We start from the raw sequence: 22,149 nt of genomic DNA on the forward strand, positions 1-22,149 counted from the left end.
AACATTCAGCTTAAGCACTGTGTAAAGAAGCCAAACATTTCTTCCAATGTCACTATTCCACCACATGTGAGAGAGCCCTTCTGCAAGCACTCTCTTCAGCACAGACCCTCCTCTAATTCTGGTTTGAAAATTGGATGGAGTGGGAGTCATATGCCACCTTATTTTCATGCCCTAATAGGCAGAAACCTGAGATACGCAAAGATACAACATGGTTGTCTGAATGTTCCACCCCAAGTCCATCTCCCAACTTAATACATCATGGGATTTTTACTTTTAAAGACCAATCACAATTGTCATAGGACATTTTTTTATTTCCATCATATCTTGTTGATCCAGGGCCTCACTTGGAGCTAAATCCTATACAGTGAAGTTGCCTTAAATGTGGTTGCTAGTTCTTTCTGACAGCAGCAACTTGGTGGTCACCCCAGTTCAGTTTGCTGGATCTGCACTACATCTTGCTGCAGTATCTTCCGGGGGAAACTGAACTGCATATACTGCAGCTGGAGCACATCTTTGAAGTGCTGTATCTGAAGCTTACTACTCACGGAGGGGGTAGACCTGTATTTGAGCTATACTACTTTGAATTGCAGGTGGATGTTCACAGGATTAGACACAAAAAACTGGCCTATGCAGAGGGGGATTAGATACTGATCTGTGTATATGCTTTTTCCATGGAAGGGCATTCAATCATATGCACATGAAATGGGAAAGCTCAGACACAGGTGAAATGGTATAGTTCAGAGCAGGCCTGCTCAACTTCGGCCCTCCTGCAGATGTTGGTCTACAACTCGTATAATCCCTGGCCATTGGGCACTGAGGCTGGAGATTATGGGTGTTGTAGTCCAAAAACAGCTGCAGGGCCAAAGTTGAGCAGGCCTGGTCCAGAGAAAGGCTTAACCCCACCCCCTCAGTTCAATCTGGAGAAACATTGCTTTTTTCTTTTCTTTTCTTTTTTATTTTATTTTCGCTATCTCAGAGATATTGGAATATCTACCATAGCTGTACAGACTGCAGTATCATATTTCCTATTTGTTTCCTTTTAAGAAAGATGTTCATGTGTTTCTAAACCCTAACCTGCAGCCTGGCTTTCCTACCCTCAAACAATCCTCCATGCCATAATCCTTCTGCATCTAGAGAAGACACACCATAGCAGCTTTAACCAGGTATATGCCAGGGAAATGTGTTAACATTGCTGAAATGTATGTCAGGAAAGACATCTCTTCCCTCTTGGCAGTTGGCACTAAAGCAAGATCCTCCTTGCACAAGCATTCCTAATCAAATAGTATATATAATCCAGATTATAAAGACACTGGTGGATGTGCTGAGCAGCTTGATGCAGGTGGTACTGAACCAGTTGTGCCACTGCAGGGGTCTAAAAAACATGCCCATGGTGCTACGCAACAGGGCTCTTTCGCTGCCACTTACTTTTGCACAATAGCACATCATGATGCAACTTGCATTATTCCCAGTGCAAGTAGCATTGTGACATGCAATTGCAAAAGGGTCAGTACTAGTGAAGGGTTCTGTGGCACAGCACTATGGGCATGGTTTTTAGATGCCCACAGTGGTGCGGGCAGTTCTTAACAGCCTGCACGAAGCTGTGCAGCATGTCAGCCACAATCCACATTCACGTTTCCACTTCTACACCACAATTTGTTCCCATTTATAACCCAGTTCTCAGCACACACTCCTGGCTCAAGCCACAACCCTGCAGTTCGTACAAAGCTATTTCTTAAGCAGCTAAAAAGGCAATCTTAGTCCAATGGATTCCATAAGGACTTCAGAGACAACCTCTACCCTTGAATAAAACAGCACTGGCTCATTGTGAACTGTTCTTTTCAGGTTCAATGGGATGTGCTCACAAACTAAAGCTATGATCCATGAACCAGTTAACCCTAATTATTTGGAACTGATTTAAAACCAAGCACTGTTGTTCAATTGTTATATGGACAGAACCACCAGATCATTCAACATCTTCGCCTTTTGTTGTTGCTGGCTGCCTGGTGTGGGCTAGTAGTGAACAGCTTGAATGACAGACTGACTGAATGCAGTCTAAGGGTTGGTTCATGCATGGAAGTTCATCACTTGACCAGCGGCTTGCCTTTGTGAATGAGCCATCACAGATCCAGCACTATAGATGGATCTTACATGTCATGCCATGCTTTCCAGTGGTGCTGGCCTGTTTCTTTAGCTGCATCATGGAATGATAATCAATCAAATAATGTCTTTGCATGTGGGAGCCATGTTTAAGACATCATGGGGCCATTCATATGGCTCACCAGGCGGGTGGGGGGAAGGATTCCCAAACCATTGCCTTCCCTCCCAGATTATCGCCGTTTTGTTGGTGGGAGCATGCTACATGCTCCCACACAGTCAGTCCTGCTCAGTGCAGTATGGAGCAGGGCAGATAGATCTGAGGCCAGGACTCATTGTCCCAGCCTCCATGAATCCCACAACACGCCATGTGACACGTGAGATGCACTGGGGGATTCTCCCAGGAGACAGACGCTCTAGATGCCCATCTCTGTGTCCGGCCAGGCTGGAAGCAGCCCATGCTCGCACACGAGCAAGTAGCTGGGGTGGGTGGGTAAGGGAGGGCTCACTCCCTTAACCTTGGCTACACCAGGGTAGATAGAGGGGCTAGGCAGTGCTGCCCCACTGGGACCCCTAGCCCGGGTCAGGCTGTGCATAAGAACAGCCTCCATGTCTGTCCTTCTCCCATAGCCCAGCTTTCCAAATCCAGAGTGCAGTGTAGTCTATCTTTTATGTTTTGTTTAGAAATTTGTCCCAGTGGGGATCCTGTAGGGGGGGGGTGGAGTCCAAAAGGGAAAGGGAGGGAAAGGAGGAGAAAAATAGAGCAGTTGTTGCTGCCTAAGCATTGAGTTAACTCTATATAAGATTACTTTGTGTTTATGAGGGAAGCAGCTATAAAGCACAGAGCTCTGCCTTACCAAATTGTGTGAAATTTGAAATGAAGACCAGCTAACAGAAGTGCAACTTATTGACAGAGTCTCACTTTCTCCCTTCATAATATAGATATCCTGTAACACTATTTACTTTTTACAGGCACACAGGAATCGAGTGGTATTAGTAATTGGAAACTAGGAATCTATGTCTTCTTATGTCTGCCATCTCTTTGAAGCTTACGGGCAGCCCTGGTTTAAGTCTCTGGATATCCTCATCCTAAAAAAACATTACGAAATGTTTAAATCTCAGCTCTATGTGCTATGCTCTTCTTCATCTGTACTTACACAGAGGTATAAGTCCATGCCCCTATCTGGCTGTTCCCATGTAGGAAAACATGTCGCTTCTACCTTCTCATGTAAACATGGAGCAGCAGCCTTATTCTGAGTTGTAAGGAGTTTTGGGGAAGCTTCACAGAGACAGGATCAACACAGAGCACTCTAAGTGGACACAACACGGTTCCTACTCTATGGATACTTGACCTCTGCATATCTAGTCTCTCCTGGATGGAAGCTAACACCATTGTTTCTAAGATCCCTTCTGAGGCATCTAGCTTTAGACCATGATTTCTCTTAACCAGGTTACAAGGTTGTACAATGCACACAAATATTAACAAAAAGTGCAGAATTTCAGAGAGGGTTCTTGCTATGAACTCAGATCTCTGAACAAGCTTGGGTGCTAATAGGCCTGCGGGCCATTAAGGACCAAGGACAGGGGCTAAATCCTTCACCCTCCCACAAGCATCAGCTGGATGAGAGGAATTGGTGCAGATTGAAATCCTACTGCTGGAAGAGATCTGCTATTTTGTCCTAGAGGCCTGATCTATCAGAGTCCTAAGCTAGTGGCGCCGTGGAGAGCATAGTGCCTCTCAAGTGTGTGCCTTGCTTGTCCCACTGCTTTCTTTTCCAGGCTTCAGGAAATGAAAATAGAGCTGCAGGCCATCCACGGGATGCACAATTGGGACAGTCTGCATGGTGGGGAAGTGGGCTGTGGCTAGCTCCCAGTGGGCTGTGCTGACCAGTTCGATGGCAAGCAGCTTGAGGATAGCCTGGGCCAGCTCTTTGCCAATGCAGTTTCGGACTCCCCCACCAAAGGGGATGTAGTGAAAGCGGAAAGAGCCAGCTGCTTTCTGTTCTTCCCTCTCTTCTGGCGAAACCCAAAACCGCTGAGGATCAAAGGTGTCTGGGGGGCTCTGGTAGATGCTGGCAGTCTCGTGCGTGTCCCGAATACTGTACATTACACTCCAGCCCTTGGGAATCTGGTAGCCCTACAGGGAAGAGAGGAAACAAAATCAGCACCAAAGACAGCAGCCTGAAGAGGTCAGTCTGCAAAGGGATAGGGAGGGGAAGCAGCTCAGGCAACAAGGACAAAAGAGCCCGTCTTCTTTGAAGGCCTATCCCAGCTGGTGTAAAAATACCATGGCTTCAGGGCATTTGCACCAAAATATTGAAACTACTATCTTAGTAGTACAACAGAAACCCCTATGTGACAAGTGGAAATCCAGAACATTTTGCAAGATACCTTTCATATTTTCATATTTCAATGGGATACACATGCCATTGCTCTGAGAGCCAGCATGGCATAATGGTTAGAGTGTTGGACTAGGACCGAGAAGACCCAAGCTTAAATCCCCGCTCAGTCATGAAGCTCACTAGGCGACTCTGAGGGAGTCACTTATCTCTCAGCCTAACCTACCTCACAGGGTTGATGTGAGGATAAACATAACCACATAACCTGCTTTAGGCTCCTTATAGATGTGGTAAATAAATACATTGCTCTGCCTTCAACAAGAGTGTGGTTGTCCTTGTTTGTTAGAGCCTGTACTGAAGTGGAGCATTCAGAACACAATGGAGTCAGGAAACGGTGGAGCAGTTTGTGTCTTGATGGATACACAGCATATTCCAGGATCTGAAGCTACATTCATGATATTTGGCACATCCACTCATGTGCGTCTTGAGGGCTCTCATGGGATTAGAGACAGGAGGGCTCAAAAAGACCTTTGGAAAGCTGCTTCCCATCAGAGTGGACTAAATTAACTAACAGTATAAGGTAGCTTCTTGTGGTCATATGCTGGGGGTAGGAACATAGGAAGCTGCCATATACTGAATCAGACCATAGGTCCATCTCACTCAGTATTGTCTACACAGACTGGCAGCGGCTTCTCCAAGGTTGCAGGCAGGAATCTCTCTCAGCCTTATCATGGAGATGCCAGGGAGGGAACTTGAAGCCTAGATGCTCTTCCCAGAGTGGCTCCATCCCCTAAGGGGAATATCTTACAGTGCTCACACTTCTAGTCTCCCTTTCATAAGCAACCAGGGTGGATCCTGCTTAGCTTAAGGGGACAAGTCATGCTTGCTACCACAAGACCAGCTCTCTTCAGGGTAGTTACTTGGTATGTCATGATCTCTTTTCTACCCGCACTTGTGCAATGACATCAAAGCATCAAAGCAATGACATCAAAGCAACAGTTTTTAAACTGTTTTAAAGCGTTCTTAATGTATCAAGTTTTTATAAGGTTTCAAATTGTTTTATTTTTTTAGCTGCTTTATTGTATTCTAAAATCTTTGTTTTCAGTCATTTATTTATGTTAACTGTTTTGTGGTATTTGTGAACCACCCTGAGCTATTCTGTAAGGGCGGTCTAGAATTCGAACAAACAAACAAGCAAATGAACAAACAAACACAAATGTGATCTAGAGAGGCATGCAGAAGCACCCTCATTTTGCAGGGTATAATACCCAGTTTCCTTCTCAGACTCTAGCTGCCAAAAATTCTGAAACTACCCCCTCATGGCAAATGACTCCACTCCAACCCTTCCCCATCTTTAACCGAAGGGCTTAAAAGAGCCATTTGCTGGAGCTATGAAAACAGGATGATGTGGCTGAACTGTAACCCTGGAGAGGCATCCCTTTCCCCAGCCCTGTTAATCTCACACAGGAACATGCAACTATCTAGCAAACAGATCCATAGAGACCCTTCAAGGGGGGGGCTTTTCTCATTTTTCCACTAAGGAGAGCATTTCTCCCAGTCCCTAATATGGCCAAGAACCTGCTTTTTGTAGAGGGCAGGGGTGTTGCTACACCCCCAAAGGATCCGGGCCCTGGGCCCTGGCTCCATAGGTCCTGTATCTTTTCAAACCTGATTTTTGGAGTTCCTCCAGGGCCCAGGCTCCTATGCCATCATTGGGGGTTGGGGGGTTGGCCTTCGCCACCGCTGCCCCACCTTGATGGTGGCAGTGGAATTAAACAGTGCACTGCTGCCCAGTATGTGAAAAGCCAGCTGGAAATGGCATGTGTGCCCCTATCACCACTTCCTTGCTCGCTTTTCACTTTGTTTAAGCCCTGCTAACTGGGCAAAGAGGCACCTTTTAACATGGTTATTCTCTTTATTGAGCAGGGGGAGAGTAACTGGCCCTCTCCACCCCCAGCACAGTACCCTCCAGTCACTGTTGCTGGTGTCTATCTTATGTTTATATTGTGAGCCCTTTGGGGACAGAGATACATCTTATTTATTTATTATTTCTCTGTGTAAACTGCCCGGAGCCATTTTGGGAAGGGTGGTATAGAAATCGAATAAATAATAAACAGCAACCATAGCACCTTTAAACACCGTCCTTGTGGCAGCAATGGCGAGGTGAGGTGGAGGAGATCCAAGACAACCCCCTCAAAACACTGGGAGCCCATGACCCCTGGTCCTCCCTAACAACGCCACGTATAGAGGGTATGGCAGGAGTGGCCCAGCGGAGGCTTTCCTGTTGTTGGACTCAGGAGCAGCTCTTCCACGAGGTGAGGTGAGACGACAACCTCAGATGGCGAATGTTCCACCGTGCAGTGAGGGCAGGCACCCCACTTCTCACCACAGGCATCACCCCCACTTGCCTGCTGCCACATCCCCATCCCTTTGCTTTTTTGCCCCTTGGCAGCTCTGCCCCCTCACCCGCCCAGTGCCACCCTTCTTCCCCTGGACTGGGTCGGCCTCCCCTTCAGGGGTGTGCCTCAGTCACTGCTTGGTAGAAGCCAGTGGCAAGACAGCAGCCTCTCCTCACTGCTGGCACAACCGGTCTCTCTCCCCCTCCCCTCCTCCAGCAACAAATTTGTCCACATAAGCCCTATTCACAGGTTCTATTCAAGACTCACACAACGGGGTTTAAAGTGTGCACAAGTCCAGCCATTCACGTTATGTTGAACGCAGGTACAGCCCTGCTGTGCCTATCTTTACCCGGCATTTGAGGGGCCTTTATGAATGGAGGGACAGTTATTCGCACACACAAAAGTTTGAGCGTGCAGACATCTGCACACTCACACAATTTAATGTCTGAACAGGGCTCTTGTTTGCAAATGGAGCAGACAAAGCAGACAAGGTTGCTCCTGCAGGAGTGGGGTGGAGGGAGAGAGAGAGAGAATGCACACACTATTGGTGATAGTGAAGCAGTGGCCACAAGGAGAGTTACTGCTGGATAAAAGCTCCAGACAAAGCTTGTATCCAGCAGGATGCTGGATATATATACTGCCTCACTGCTGGCCTAGAACACCAATCAGCAGCTGTGGTGTGTCCTGGAAGGTCCATGAGAGAGACCCACGTGGCCAGCCACACAACTCACGTCTAGCTCAAAGGTCTGCAAGGCCGTCCGATAGCCTCCAGACACCGGCGGCAGCAGACGAAGCACTTCCTTGATGACACAATCCAGATAGCGCAGGCGGCTCAACTTCTCCAGGGTCAGATCGGAACGGCAACAGCACTCGGGTCCTTCTGGCCTGCTCAGGAGCTGGCCTGCTTCTCCTTGCCTGGAGATGGCGCCCAGGCAGCTTGTAGTCCCACTGACAGTTCCCTGAGCTGCCCCAGCATTAGAGGGCAAGACAGAACTTTTCTCTTGGCTTCTCGTCCCTGTGCCAAGTTCCCCTTCCAGTCTTGGTGGAAGAGGCAGATGGGAGTCCCTGGCTTGGTTCTCTTTTCCATGGACTACCAGAGTCTCTTTGCAGGGCTGTTGGTTGGTCAGAGATCCCCCAGTGGCAAAGCAATGACACTGCCTGGTAAGGTCATGCGAGGCCAGCTCCTGATGGATTTTTTTTATGACCAAGGGGTGTTTCAACAGGAGGAGGATCATGGAAGTACTAGCACTGGCCGTGGTGAAGAAAGCAGCAAAGATCAGTTCAATGGCAGACTCCTGCAAAAGAAGCCATCGAGAGAGGGTTACGAACATGCTTTTTCACAACATCCACAAGTCCTTTTAGAGAGAGTTCACTGATAGTTACATTTCATACTCAACCACTGGGGTTACAGTTCAATATAACATTATGAGAGTTGTGGGGGGCGGGATGTATAACTTGTATCTTTTTTGGATTGCAACCCAACCTGGGGGACACAAGGATACCTATGAATTACTGAGAGAAATTTGTGTGAGGAGATTTCGGGGATTAGCGTTTTGGTGACCAGAACTGTGACCCACAATTAGGAGATAAATGGCATATAGATTTCTTTCATCATCATAAATCTGCTCTTGGGTACCAGAGTGTGTGTGCAGTCCTCACTTCTCATGGGTGCAATAACCAATTTAGTTCAGCCAAGACTCCTCTTCATACTCAAACCCTACCCTGGATAATTTTTTAATTTAGTTTTAGGTTCCAGGATCGCTACCACCACTCTCCCACAACTTTCTTTCTGGTTAAGTCCAAAATGTAAGTACTCTGTTCTGCCATTAAAAGGTACCAGGAAGTCTGTGCAACCCTTACTTATTTCAATCAAGCTCTCCAAACCCATCATTCAGCCAAGAATAATATTTCTAAGCTGTACCAAGTGGCAATTACACCAGTGAGCTAGAACTTCTGCATAACCAAATGGGCCAGCTAAGAGGACTGACACATGTGAAACTACCAGCCTAATCCTGGGCATACTTCCTCAAAAATAAGTCCTACTAAGTTTTATAGGCCTTACTTCTAGAGCCATAGCTTGACTCAAGCCTGTGTGCACTAAAGTGTGAATAAACTCAATTGAACCCAATGGGACTTACTTCTAAGTAAACATGCATAGGAAGGGCAGTTAAAAATATCTGAGCCTCTTGCATGCTCTTCATGCTGGGTAGCAATGTTACTACTGCTAATAGAACAAGGAAGATAAACATGTATGTTTATCTTAACATAGTTTTTAAGTGCACTGCACATATAGTTTTAAGTAGTTACTAGAAATCCTCAAAAGTTACCACTTCATTTTCAGGCAGGCTTTTTTGACCGGCAGCCAGAAAAGGGAACCAAAGTCATTCTGTCTCAGCACCTGATCCAAGGGAGATCAGGCAAGTGGATTCTCTAAGACAAGGGTTTTCAAACGAGGCTCCCTAGGTATGGATGGGTGATGGGGTCAGGGATGATGGGAGTTGTAGTGCAACAACTTCTGGGGGCCCAAGTTCAGGCACCTCTGCTCTAAGAAAAGCCCCCCTTTAGCCATGACCCTCTTGTTTGAATCAATTCCAACTTGTTTACATTTCAAAAGGGCAAAGAAAGGAGTCTCCATAAGACAGGAAGGTCAATAGTACAACAGGAGATGATTAACACTTAAACGGGAGTGTCAGGGTAGGCAATGGGGGTTGGGAGGACCTCCTAATGGCTGAACCGAACAGATGTGGAATCATCAATACAATGCACATTGAAGAAGAAACCTAAAATCCAAATTTTTTGCTGTAGCAGGCCCAATAAAATGGCTGTTCTTTGGTCAATGGAAACACCCAGAGCAGCAGATGTCATATCTGGTAGCCATTCAAGTCAATGTGAGAGCTGACCTTAACTTCGATGAGCTCACCACATCTTACAGTGAGTCCATCCAACAGTGAGAGGTCTCATACTTGACTATCTGAAAGGCTGCATTCCCAACATCCATTTCTTCCTTACTAGTTTAGGCGGCTGCTTATGTCATGCACTTACGTTCTTTATTGGTGACACACTCTTGAAATCCTATCAGCCAGCTCATGTGGTTCTATTTTGCATCTGAATCCTGGAAACACTTACTCCTGACCATTTCAATGGATTTCAGTTGGGCTGCATGTCAAAATGAGAGGCTGCCTTGCAACCCAATCCAACAACATTCTTTGCTTTAAAGATTAGTCCCATTGATGTGGTTTGTGATTGTGGCATCCCATTTGCAAATACTTTTCTGCAGAAAGGGGCACTATTGATTTCAATAGAACTTCCTTCAAGAACTATTTAGGATTGTTGCTTATATTGGACTGGGCTGCCCATCATTTTTGCACAATATTTATAGAAAAGTAAACTTTTCTCAAGGCTATGCATTAGAGTCATTTAATTCCATCTGATTTGGAGAAGGAGGTGAAGATCAAGTATGGAGTGATCACATAAATCCTACCTTGAACCACTGGCTACAAATATCTCATTCAGCCCTGAATTCCACTCAGGACATATACAGGACACTGTTAAGCATACTTAGATGTCAAGGTCTGTTGTCTGGTGGCTTGATGCTGCTGCCATATAGACAAGTTATTGATTAAGTGAGGGAAAGTACTATTCTAGGCGTCTGTAAAGGTAAAGTGTGCCATCAAGTTGATTTCGACTCCTGGCGCCCACAGAGCCCTGTGGTTTTCTTTGGTAGAATACGGGAGAGGTTTACAAGTGCCATCTCCCATGCAGTATGAAGTGATGCCTTTCAGCATCTTCCTATATCACTGCTGCCCGATATAAGTACTGTACTCCTAGTTATGTTGAAAGTTTAGGAGGAAATCCACTCTTTTATACTCTTGCACCATCCTGATTCTGCACAGAACAAGAACCCTGAACTCAAAAATCCCCACACTTAGAAGAGGGCTGCATGAAAGAATCTGTATACTCTTCAGAACATACAATCTGCATGATTACTTTCATCCTTGGTAGCTATGGATTGGGGACCCCCGTGATTAAAAAAGTGACTGATGAGATTGTACCTGAAAGTAGCTTCATCACTGTGGCAGTCAGGGGAAATGGCTCTCTAAGGCATTTCACTCCTGACCCTGGATCACAGCTCTGGTCACCAAAAGCTGACTCCAACAAGACTCCCTCCTGCATGTTTCTCATTCAAAATCCCAAGGAGCACTGATTCTTTAGCACTAATTGAAATACCACAAAGTAGTCAGCATGTTTAAGTTCTCCAGGATTCTTCAGTAGGTTGATTTTCAAGTAAAGTGGGTGGGTGGGTCAGGGGTGAGATAGAGAAAATCAATGAGCCCCAAAGTTTGCACTTGGTAGGAGGGATGTGCACAAATTGCAATCCTTAGCTGCTCCTCTGCTGCCCCATGCAGCTTCCTGCTTGGAGGTGCTCCCCCCAGCAGCCCTTGTGCTGTGGAGGCATCATGGTGGCATGAATATGGCCTCCACACATTCACAATGGCCATTTGCATGGTCAGCAACCATGGTTGTTGGCCATGCACAGAGGCCATGTGCATGCCACTGCTATGCTGCTGCCACACCAGGGCTGCTGAGGGAAAAGCCACCTCAGCAGAAAGCTGCACAGAGTGGTGGAGGAGCAGGTAAGGGCCTGCTGTCCTCACTTTCAAAGGTGCCACTCCCCGCCTCCTCCTGCCCTGCCCTCCTCCAGTCAAACCAGTCTGGCAGCCCCATGAACCAATTCCGCTTCAAATCTGAGTACAAATCTCGACTCGTGCACATCCCTACTTGGTAGCAGTCTTAAAATGGCATGCAGGAGGTTTAAGAAGAAGAATTTGCTTAACTTCTTCTAGGTAATAGACATTTGGCAGGTGGAGGGAAACTACTGGGACAAAGAAACAAAGATGTTTTGCCATTTTAAAATATCTCTCTATAAATATTAAAAACCTGGCAGTTACTTCAATCTGTCGCTAGCTCTGAGCGGAACACACTGGTTCCTTGCAAGGCCGAAAGCAGAAATAAAGAGAAACATGGTCACCTTTATATTAGCAAAGGGGAGAGTAGTTTTAGGTGGTGTACTGGATAAAGAGTCAATAGAAGCCAAATTGGTTAGTATTACCTCTTGGTTGGGAGTAATGTAAACCCTTCCCTCCGCAAAGTGGTAAAAGATCCTCAGTTTTAAGAGTCCTCTTCTGGTTGCTTAAATTTGGTGTTCTCCAGAACACCCAAAATTATAGGGAGCTGTTTTGATCCATTATTTAAAAAAACAAACCCAAAGGAGGGTAATTTTTAGGACCAACTAAAATATCACAAAGCTGTGAACAGGATGAGTTCTCCAGAACTCTTCATCAGGTTGGAGGTTAAGCATAGAAAAGATGGTGGGGATAGGAGAAAGGGACAAATCTGAGCATGATAGAAAAGCCTCAAAGTGGGCAGTTTGTAAAGACTCTTGTGTTTGCTTCGACATACTAACACAGGCATCCCTTTGGAACCTTTTCATTGTAATTCTTAGGGACCCTCGTGTCCTCTTGGTCAGATTGGAATCCAAAAATGATTCAACCGCATTATATGCAGTTCCCCCCCACCCCACGCCCAAACAAACCTCTCACTCTTACACTTGTTATGATCTTAATGTTGTATGGGAATTTTAATCTCAAGAAATTAACTCTGAAATAAGAGGGTTTGGGTGTTCCTGGGCAGGATCCAAACTAAGTTAATAATTACTAAGCCCCATTGAAATTAATAGGACTGAAGTTAATCATGACCTTGATTTCAATGCTGCTTAGTCATGACTAACTTAGTTTGGATCCTCCCCCCTGCATGATAATTACAAACAGCACTGATTAATTGTTGGAGAGAGGCCTTAGAAAACTCAAGTACAATGGCTGTGAAAAACCAATTCACATGAATTTCTGTGTGTGTATAATTAATATAAATATTAATTGGTCTGAAGTGACAGGATGCTGCTCCAGTGTTAGAAGCAGTGGCTAGTGCTTGCCTGGGCACCCTCTGAATCTTCCAGAGGAAAAGCAGAATATAAGTGTCATATATTACACACAACTTGCTCAAAATCAAGGTGGAGTAAGTAAAAGCCACAGGAAGGATTGTGTGCAAATACCAATGGGCAATTTTTCACAGTCCTGCCCTGTTCTGAAGGAGTTGAGGTGCGATGACATAGGAGAATGCACTTCGCATGTGGTCAGAGGCACATGTGCCAGGGCACTGAAAGCAGACGCTGGGGACCAGTGCCCCAAACAAAACCACCTACCTCTGCCCTCACAGGGCCTAAGAGGGCATCATGATTACCTTCAGCTCCTGCACAGTGAATTCTTTGCCATGTTCCTTGGCGCTATTGATGATGAAATCCAGAGCGTCACTGTGTGCCTCAGGGTCTTTCCGCTGCAGCTTCTCTACAATCGCTTTCTCCATGTATTCATGTAACAGATCCCTGGCCTTGATTCCCTGAGGGGGTGGTCGTTTAGAGAGAGGTGATTAGGGCAGGGGTGGGAGAAGATTAAACTCATATCGAGCTTGATGGCAAGAGGCAGACAAAGGTCGGTCTATGGCCTTCGGAGTTGGGAAGGGGTTTTCTCCCACTTCCCAATCGCCTTGAGCTAATCGTTTATTGCAGGCACTGTTTAAAGGACACCGGAGAGGAGGTGTGCCTGCCAAGTTTGTCTTTTAGCCCTTAAAACGCCGCCAGGCGCTTGGAATGTCCGGGATGTATGTTACCGTAATTCTCCCTGTAGGCGCTCAAGGCAACTCGAAGCGACTTCCGTGGATTTTCTTTCTTTTGCTGCAAGGAGCAAAGGCATCTTTCCGCCAACGCCTCTCCCTCCCCATGAAGCCCATCTTCCAGGCTTCGGAAGAGGCAGAGGACAGCCTCGCAGACCTCCACAAAGTGTCTCGGTGTCGATCTGCCAAACTGACACAGCTGGGCAGGAAGGGGGGGCGGTCAAAGACGCATCAGCACCGAAAGAAAAGGCCAAAGACGTTGCCTTTCCCAAGCTTGCATTTTCCACAAGGGGAAAAATAACTGCTACCCTGAGGCCTAAGGAGCGCCACTGAAAGAGTGTGGGACCCCTTCCGTAGCAAGGGGGCATGCATGAGATGGGAATTCTCCACCCCACTAGATCAGGAATGCCGGATCTCAGCTGTCTCAACGCCTCTGCGTTAAGAGATACCCTTAAAAAAGACCTCTTAGGCTTCCCCACCCCAAGCACTCTGGGGTGGGGGAGACGAAGAGGTATCCTCTTAAAACACCTCTTAACCCAGAGGTGTGGGAAGACCTGCTGAGATTTCTTCTTCCCCCCGCAAAAAAGCATGATGGAGAAAACCCCACCTAAAGCTGCAATCCTAAACTCACGTTCGAAGGAGTAAGTCCATTTAACACAGTGAAATGTGTAGAACTGAGGTGCAGGACGATTTGTTATTCCGGAGTAATACAGTGATAAAGGGAAAGTTGTGCCGTGGAGTCATAGGAAGTTGCCATATACTGAGTCAGACCATTGGTCCATCTTGCTCAGTATTGTCTACACAGACTGGCAGCTGCTTCTCCAAGGTTGTAGGCAGGAATCTCTCTCAGCCCTATCTTGGAGGTGCCAGGGAAGGAACTTGGAACCACCTTCTCTTCCCAGAGCGGCTCCATCACCCCTGAGGGGAATACCTTACAGTGCTCATACTTCTAGTCTCCCATTCTTATGCAACCAGGGTGGACCCTGCTTAGCTAAGGGGACAAGTCATGCTTGCTACCACAAGACTAGCTCTCCTCTCGATGTCGACGCCTGGCGAACACAGAGCCATGTGGTTCTCTTTGGCAAAATATAGGAGGGAATATATTTGCAAGGCGGCGTTTTATTATTACTTAATAGATAGATACGCTGCCTGAAATTTTTAAATAGAATAAACACATTCAGACTACATTACTTTGGAGAACGCAGCTTGCTCCAGTAAGGGTGAGATTTTTCATCCAGCGTGATCCTGTTTACTCCGAAGTAAAGCCATCCGGGCTCAATAGGACGTATAAATCCGAATAATCCAATTATTTGGATTACAGCTCTCTATGCGATCAGAGTTTTAGGAATATCACGCATGTCTCAGGCTCATTCTTCAAGCTTGTAGATTCCTCAAGCTTGTAAATCCGCCCCTCTTTTAACAGGTAGTGTGATCTCCGCCCCAGCCAAAACGTTCAGCTACACCTCAGTCACAAACCCCTTGTGTGGAGGTATTTGGCAGAGCCGAGCCGGGCCCTGCCCTGCCCTGCCCCGACTGCTGCAAAGGATCACGTGGATTGAACGCGGCTTTGAATGCCGACGGGCAAAGGGGCTAGGCCTCATCGCCGCTTGTTGGCGGCCCTAAATGATAACCCTGAGCGGGACAAGGCGTCTGAGCAGGCACAGAGGGCCTTCTCAGCACTCAGCACTCACGTCCTAGCTCTTCGGTTTGGGCAACAGCCTAGGGCTCGCCTGAGACTTGTCTCCAGTGTCCCAGAAGAACACGATCATTCGCTGAGATCCGAAACTGGAGCCGACCCAAGAGTCGCCACCCCAGTCCGGCAGACCAGTTTAGACGAGGTTCCTAGTGCACTGTTTGCAATAGCGGGGGGCTGGCATTTACCGGACGCGCCAACTGGGAGAGATGGGCCCGCCCTGCTCCTTGGGAGCTGCTCAGAATGGCTTAGGAATTCGGAGGATCCCCTTGGCTGGCAGCAAATGAGGCGGACTGGGACGGGAGGACCCCCAAAGCCACCCACGCGCCCACTACTGCGCCACGCCCCTCCCCGGCGTCTCGTCTGTACCTTCCGCAGCCCGCTGAAGGGGATGTTGAGGGGCAAGGAGAAGAGGTTCTCCACCAGCTGCTCAAAGATCCGAGCCAGCTCCTTGAACTGCTTCTCGTCCAGGCGGAGCCCCAGCAGGATCCGAGCTGCAATGCGGAAGGTCAAGGTCTTGGCGGAAGAATAGACGGCGATGGGGCCGGACTCCTTGCACCAGCTCCGCAACTCGCAGGCCACCGCTTTCTGGATGCGGGGCAGGTAGCTCTCCAGGGCGGCGCGGCTGAAGACTCGCGCCAGGATCTGCGGGAGCCAAAAGAGAAGGAGGAAGAAAAGAGTCCCCGGGTCAGTGCAGCTACACGTGGGAAGTGGGGGTGGGCAGGGGGCCGGCGCAGCAGGCTGGCCTCCGCTGGCCTCCGAGCAGACGCTCGCTAGGCGCACCCCCGGCCCATTAGCCCTCAGAGGACGTCTGTGAAGCAATTCGAGATCTGGTCACTGCCTGGATGGGTGGCCATCGGGGATCCATCCCTGCGTAAGCCGCCTTGAGTGCCAGGAAGGTAGAAAGGTGGAACAGCAAGAGAGTGAGCGAGCGAGTGGATGGATGGATGGCTGTTTCCTCCCTCAGTTTCCCTCTTCTTTCTCCGTTCTTGTCTTTGAGCACACAAATGCCAGTTTAACGAATCAGCAAAATCGTGGCAACGTTTTTGCTGGACTGTACCAGCTTAGGGTGACGGTGAGAGACCTCAAGCAAGACCACTGATTGGGCGGCCTGATGAACACTCCGCACATCAGGAAGCGGCTCCTGACATGCTGTTCCAGGAGTCTCCCCAGCCCCCGAAAGCATCCCAATCGCCGAATTCTGCTTCCGCCGCCACCTACAGCCTGAAGCGGAACAGTCACCGCTCAAGAGAAGGCTACCAGCTTATCGCTCTCTGCGGGGTCAGCTCAAAGGCTCACCACCTCCTGCATCCGGTTTCTGACAGTGGCCAGTCGATGCTTCGGAGAAGCCGACGAGCCATGTTTTGGACTAGGACCGGGAGACCCGAGTTCAAATCCCCATTCAGCCATAATACCAGCTGGGTGACTCTGGGCCAGTCACACATCTCTCGGCCTAGCCTACCCCACAGGGTGGTTGTTGTGAGGAGAAACTTAACTATGTTCACCTCTCTGGGCTCCTCGGAGGAAGAGGGGAATATAAATGCAAAAGAACAAAACAAAGCAACGATCGCTCTTCTGGGCAGCGCAGCCTCGCGCCTTGGCACACACCAGGTGTGCCGCTTCGGGCTTTTTGGTGTCCTCCTGGCAGAGGAGCAGTCGCTCTTTCCAAGGTGGCCTCCCTCCCCTCCCCTCCCTCTCCCCGCCATCACCGGGGCAGAGGGCAGGCAAGCCGTCAGTCCTCCTCCTACCTTCCTGCGCTGCCGGTGCACCTCGGCGCTGGCGTTGAGAAGGGTGTGCGAGCCCAGCAGGATCTGGGTGCTGAGCGGCCACTGGGAGCTCACCAGGCTGTGCTCGCCCAGCAGGATCTTGCGCACGTTCTCGGCGCCGCTCACTCGGATGACCGGCTTGCCCAGCAGGTGCGTCTTGAAGACCGCCCCGTATTTCTGCCGCCGCGAGCTGTGGAAGGTCGATCCCTGCGAAGCGGCGGGTGGGACGAGAAAGAGACAGGCAGACAGACGCCTTCAGACCCGGAATGTCCAAGCACCTGCCTCCACCACTTGCCTGCCGCACCGGATGCGTTAAATTGATACATGATAAAGAATAAATAAATGACAAGCAAAGGCAGGATGCCTCTGGGCCAGTGCAGAGCGCTACCGCTTGAGTATGATTCCCCTGACCTTAACGCCAGTACCTACTTTTCAAACCTCAGTCCCAGAACTTAGATCACAGTCCAAAGGGGATAGCCCCTGAGCAGGTGCAGAGTGCCTTTTCCTCAACAACTGGGCACCAGATGAAGACAGGGTTCGGCCCCTGACTTAATTGTCAGTGCCAAGGCTAAGCCCCGGAACACGTGCAGGAATTGTAAAGAAGAGTGTTTCTGAGCCTGACAAAAGTGACTTTTCCTCCCCACCAGGAACCACAGCTCTGACCTTCCCCACTCTGAACTCAGCGGAAATTGCTTCCGAGTAAATGCGCATAGGCTCCTGCTCCAAAGCAGACTGGTCCAAGCCACCTCCACCCCGCCCCTTCCTTAAGAAGTTGGCCACTTCCGGGAAGGGCTTCACTGAAGTGGGATTTTTCCTTAGCCAAGGCTTCTTTTCAGTCCCGGAAGATGCGCCGGGACTGATCCGAGGCATGCTGTCCTCTAAGCATGTGCAGAGTGCCCTTCCCTCAGCCAGGCTCCTCTAGTCACCTTGCCCGCCCTCCGCGCGTCTCCAGTGCTCACCTGGACCAGCCAGTGCAGCGTCTCCCCGAAGAAGGGCCAGCCCATGGAGCCCTTGGGCAGGGGCAAGGCGTTGGCGCGGTCCCGACTCAGGCTCCAGCGCAGCGCCCACAGGTGCCGGGCCAGGGCGAGCAGCAGTCCCAGCGCGATGGCGGCGGCCAGCACCGCTTCCAGCCAGGAGAGCGCATCCCCAGAGTCCGCCGGCGGCAGCATCCTTCCTGGCGATCGGGCCCAGCGGCCGCCTCGGGCTGTCCGGGGGAAACGCGAGGGCAAGGAGTGATGAGGCGCGGGGCAAGCCCGCCCCCAGGGTGTGTCCCGCTCTGCGCCCAGGAGGGCAGCCGGCGGCGGCGGCGGCAGCCTCGCGTCCCGGCCCAAGGAGGGGCTCTGCTCGGCGCACTCCTTCCTCCGAGGCCCGGGTCGCCGCTGGCCACCTGGCGCGCAGGGTAGCGCGCTGCCATCCTAACTGCTGCCCAGAGGACTTGCCGCCAGCTCGGGGGCGTCCCCGGGCGCTTGGCGCGCCTGCCCCGCGCAGCCTGTTCCCGCCTTGTCCGGGCTGTTTGGGGCGGCGGACCTGGAGCTGCAGCAGTCCCTTGACCTCGGTGGGCTTGACTGGGGAGCGAGCATGGCATGCCTGCCCCTGGGCTTGGAGCTGCTGCTGCCGCCCTCGGTTTGCCTGGACTCTAGGCACACCCGCCCGAGCGCCCGGCTGCCCGCCGGCTCCCGGGCGCCCTGCTTTTGCACCGAACGGCACGTTGCCGCCAAGTGAGCGCGCGGGGGACCCTGCAGATGTTGCCGGAGGAGGTCTCCGCCGCTGCCTCCGGGCTCCTTCCCAGGCTCCTTTCCCAGCTGTCAAAAGAAGTCAACCCGCCCAGGGCTCGGTCTCTTACCCCTTGGAGCGATCCTCGGGGCGAGGGAAGCAAGTTCTCAGACTGGCTCGACTGGCCTTGTTCCCCCCACCCCACCCCCACCACCCCCTTTAACTATTCTCTGCCTCGGACAGATTTATATAGATATTGGTGACTCCCTGCCAGATCCACCTTCGGGGATGATGACGTCCTTGCTGCATATTTAAAGGGAGGACGAAAGTGCAGCGATTGGTGCCGGGAGGGTCTGGGATGAAAGAATGTAGGGGAGTCGTCAGAGGAGGAGGGAGCTGCTGCTGCTGCCGGGACAGATCTTCCCTGTCTGGGGGGCGGGGGGGTGTCACTATGCAGGTAACCAATAAGCGACGAGCCTGTTCCCCCCCCCCACACACACACCCCCAACACACACATACACACCGGGACCCTCCTGCAGGGCGAGATTCTGAAGTCCCTGCTGGTGGGTGGAGAGGCTCCGCATTCCAATCACAGGCCATGCTCTGACTGGGAGCAGCGGCTCCTGCTCTCCCAGGCGCCGCTATCCTAGCTGTCCCTTTCTTTGGCTCCTTCAGCCCACAGAGGGTGGTGGCCTCAGTGCTTTGTGGGTTGGAAGCTGCAGCAGGCTGCAAGCCACACGTCTTCCCACCTGGACTAGCCCAGCGGTCACTGAATGGCTCCGCCTGGGAGTGAGTGGGTTGAAGGGGTCTCATCCAGCCTCTGCACTAAGGGCCTAGGATAGAGCCACCTTGTTGACGCTAAGCAGATCTCGGTCTGGGCGAGGGGTAGACCACCTGAAAACCCCTTATACACAGCCTTGAAGGAGGATTTGCATGCAATAAATAAAAGGTGTCTGTTTACTCCTAAGTCCCCAGCCAGTTCATCGAGGCTTGCTCCCAGTCTGTGTGCCTTGGATCATGGCAGCATTAGCCTTGCTTATCTATGTATTGTGTTGGTGCGTAATTCAGAGCTAAAACAAATCTAGGGAAGTTCGCCCCTTGCCTTCAAAGAGATATGAATTGCAACTTCAGGCATGGTTGGAAAGAAAGTAAATGAGCAACTCGCGACAGTTTACTCTGCCTTGCCTTCGGAACAGCTGGGAAATCCTTGCAGGGAGATTTCAACCTAACACCGACCCTAAACAAAAAGTGCAAGTCAAGCCTGTGGAGCTCAGAGGAACTCCGCGTCGAAGTCATTATTGAGCTCGACGTCATCGTCGGATCCCTTCACTTATCCCGCGAGCAGTTCGTCCCCATTGATGTCTGTGAAGCTTCTTCAGAGTAAGCTATCGGGAGTTGCTCATTTACTTTCTTTCCAACCATGCCTGAAGTTGCCATTCATATCTCTTTGAAGGCAAGGGGCGAACTTCCCTAGAGAGCAGATCCGTCACTTCGGGGGGAATCCAGATTTTGTTGGCTGCGAAGTGTCACTACTAGCAACTTGAACCGGATTAAGTTACACAGATTCTCAGGTGGAGACAACGGTTTTAGCAGAAGTGTCCTAATCCGAGAGATGCGTGGATGGTGCTGAATCTCCAGAGATTCTGTTCACATCCAGACAGTGACTCTTAGTCTCTTACCATGTAATCGCACCCCATCTCTCCCACCCAGGTTCCTTTGACTAAAATGCGAATTACATAGGTATGTATTATAAACCTATATAGATATAGGTAGCTTCTTTTGGGAGGGAGTACTTGCAGAGAGGGTCCGCACGGGGGAAAGGACAGGACACAAATAGAAACCAAGGCTCTTAACCTGAAGGAACTGAATAGTGATCTATAAAAACTTAATGCACGCTCTAGTCCGTTTTGTAGACAGTCCTTAAGCATTTTCTAACTCTTCAAGTGTTTGGGCCTGGCCCTGGAACTGAGTTCGCAATGAAAGAGGAGTCTTCCAACCAAGCAGCAACAGCAGCAAGAGGAGCTGAGGCCATGCTTCACTTTGATGGGTTTGAGTTATGTAAGTTGGGAGGAACCCCGCACATTCCCCGCTATGGCGGATCGCCGCTATACCCGCGCCTGCGAGGGAAGGGGGCCGGTGAGAGCCCTAAGGCTTGGAAGGGACTCTCAAGGCGACAGATCTCAGCAGCAGTAGCCGCCCTTTTGGCAGATGCCGCCCCACTTTCCGGCAGGGCTCCAGGTGCGCCGCATCCGCTGGCTCTGCAGCGCAAGGAGACGCAAAGCCGGGGTCTGCAGGGAGGGCACTCCCTGGGAAGAGAAGCAGCTCTTGCTAGGAGAGGAGCGCTTGCTGTAGTGGCAAAACCGGCGGGCCGTTCCCTCTCCTGCTGGGTGCCAGGGCCGGCCGGCCTTTTGGGGTCAGGGAGAAAAGCTCCCCACTAGCTTCTCTCCCCCCACCCTACCGCCGCCTGCGCTTGCCAAGGCAGCCCTGGCGCCCAGCAAGCCCACGGGGCCCGCCTCACGTCCCCCGGCGGCCGGGCACGGAGGTCAATGGGCAGCAGATCCCAGGCATCCGAATGGGGCCCAAGGAGGACAGAATCAGGTAGCTGCAGTCAGAGGCGCCCTTACTGGGACGAGCGCAATCCAGGCAGCAGCCAGCCAGGCCCATTCAAGAGGGTATCAAGGGGGGTGGGGGAAGCCAAGCTCGCCCCGGGCACTGGACGGGCTTCAGTGGTGCTGGGAGAGAGCGGAGGTTTCCCAGTCGGCCCCTCTGCCCCAAACACATCCCGCGAGGTTCGGCCCGGTGTGGAACCTCCGTTGGCTGCTTGCCGGCCATACATGGAGAGCCTCCCAACCTGCTCGTGGGGGTAGCTGGCGGATCAGAGCCTCGGCGGAGGCGGAGCAGGCAGACGGCCGCTGCTGGCGCCCTACGTGCCCTTTGGGGGCCATCGGTCTCGGCCTGCAAACCCGAAGCGACAGCTCTCTGTCTTCGGCTCCCATTGATCTAGCCGACAGCTGCCCCATCCCTTCCTTACACCCCACAGTTCCTCCCCAAACAATGAGCCCACGAATGAATGCATCTTGTTCCCTCTAATGAGACGGGGCGCGGGGGTGGGGGGGAGATGCTCCGAGGTGCCCTGACTTCCCGGCCTCCTCTCCAGGGTCGGGCCAGGCCGGGCCTGGCTGGGAAAGCGCTCCAGCCAGCTGGGCACTTGCGAACCCGCCGAAGCTGCTGCTGCTGCTGCTCTCCCCGCTGAAAGCCCGGCCCTCTAAGTGGATGGCCATCGCCGTTCCCGGGATGACCCCCTCGTTTCTGGAGGGCCCGGAGAGAGAAACAAGAGCCTCCTCCGCAACGCGGCGGCGAAGTCCGAACCAGCAGGCCGGGCCAAACACATCACTCGCACACAAAAGCCAAACCCCGGG

The 22,149-nt window shown here is 50.8% G+C and overlaps 1 protein-coding gene across 1 annotated transcript; it reads right to left on the reverse strand.

Annotated features, from left to right (window-relative positions):
• Positions 1–329: 329 nt before the first annotated feature.
• Positions 330–18,926, reverse strand: LOC128349098 (cytochrome P450 26C1). The gene is made up of 7 exons (XM_053305023.1): positions 18,861–18,926; positions 17,977–18,221; positions 17,000–17,224; positions 15,621–15,896; positions 13,130–13,285; positions 7,564–8,127; positions 330–4,231 (listed from the first exon to the last, which is right to left on the reverse strand). The coding sequence occupies exons 2-7, from the start codon at positions 18,184–18,186 to the stop codon at positions 3,833–3,835; spliced, it is 1,830 nt and encodes a 609-aa protein (XP_053160998.1). The 5' UTR covers positions 18,187–18,221; positions 18,861–18,926; the 3' UTR covers positions 330–3,832.
• Between the last annotated feature and the right edge of the window lie 3,223 nt (positions 18,927–22,149).

The sequence above is a fragment of the Hemicordylus capensis genome, chromosome 3 (genome assembly GCF_027244095.1).
Source record: "Hemicordylus capensis ecotype Gifberg chromosome 3, rHemCap1.1.pri, whole genome shotgun sequence".
Lineage (NCBI taxonomy): Eukaryota > Metazoa > Chordata > Lepidosauria > Squamata > Cordylidae > Hemicordylus > Hemicordylus capensis.

Coding starts and splice junctions, on each gene's coding strand:
- LOC128349098 (XM_053305023.1), bottom strand. CDS start 18,186: ATGCTGCCGCCGGCGGACTCTGGGGATGCGCTCTCCTGGCTGGAAGCG. Junction 17,225..17,976: donor CGCTGCACTGGCTGGTCCAG/GTGAGCACTGGA, acceptor GCCGCTTCGCAG/GGATCGACCTTCCACAGCTC. Junction 8,128..13,129: donor TCACTGTGCAGGAGCTGAAG/GTAATCATGATG, acceptor CTTCTTTTGCAG/GAGTCTGCCATTGAACTGAT.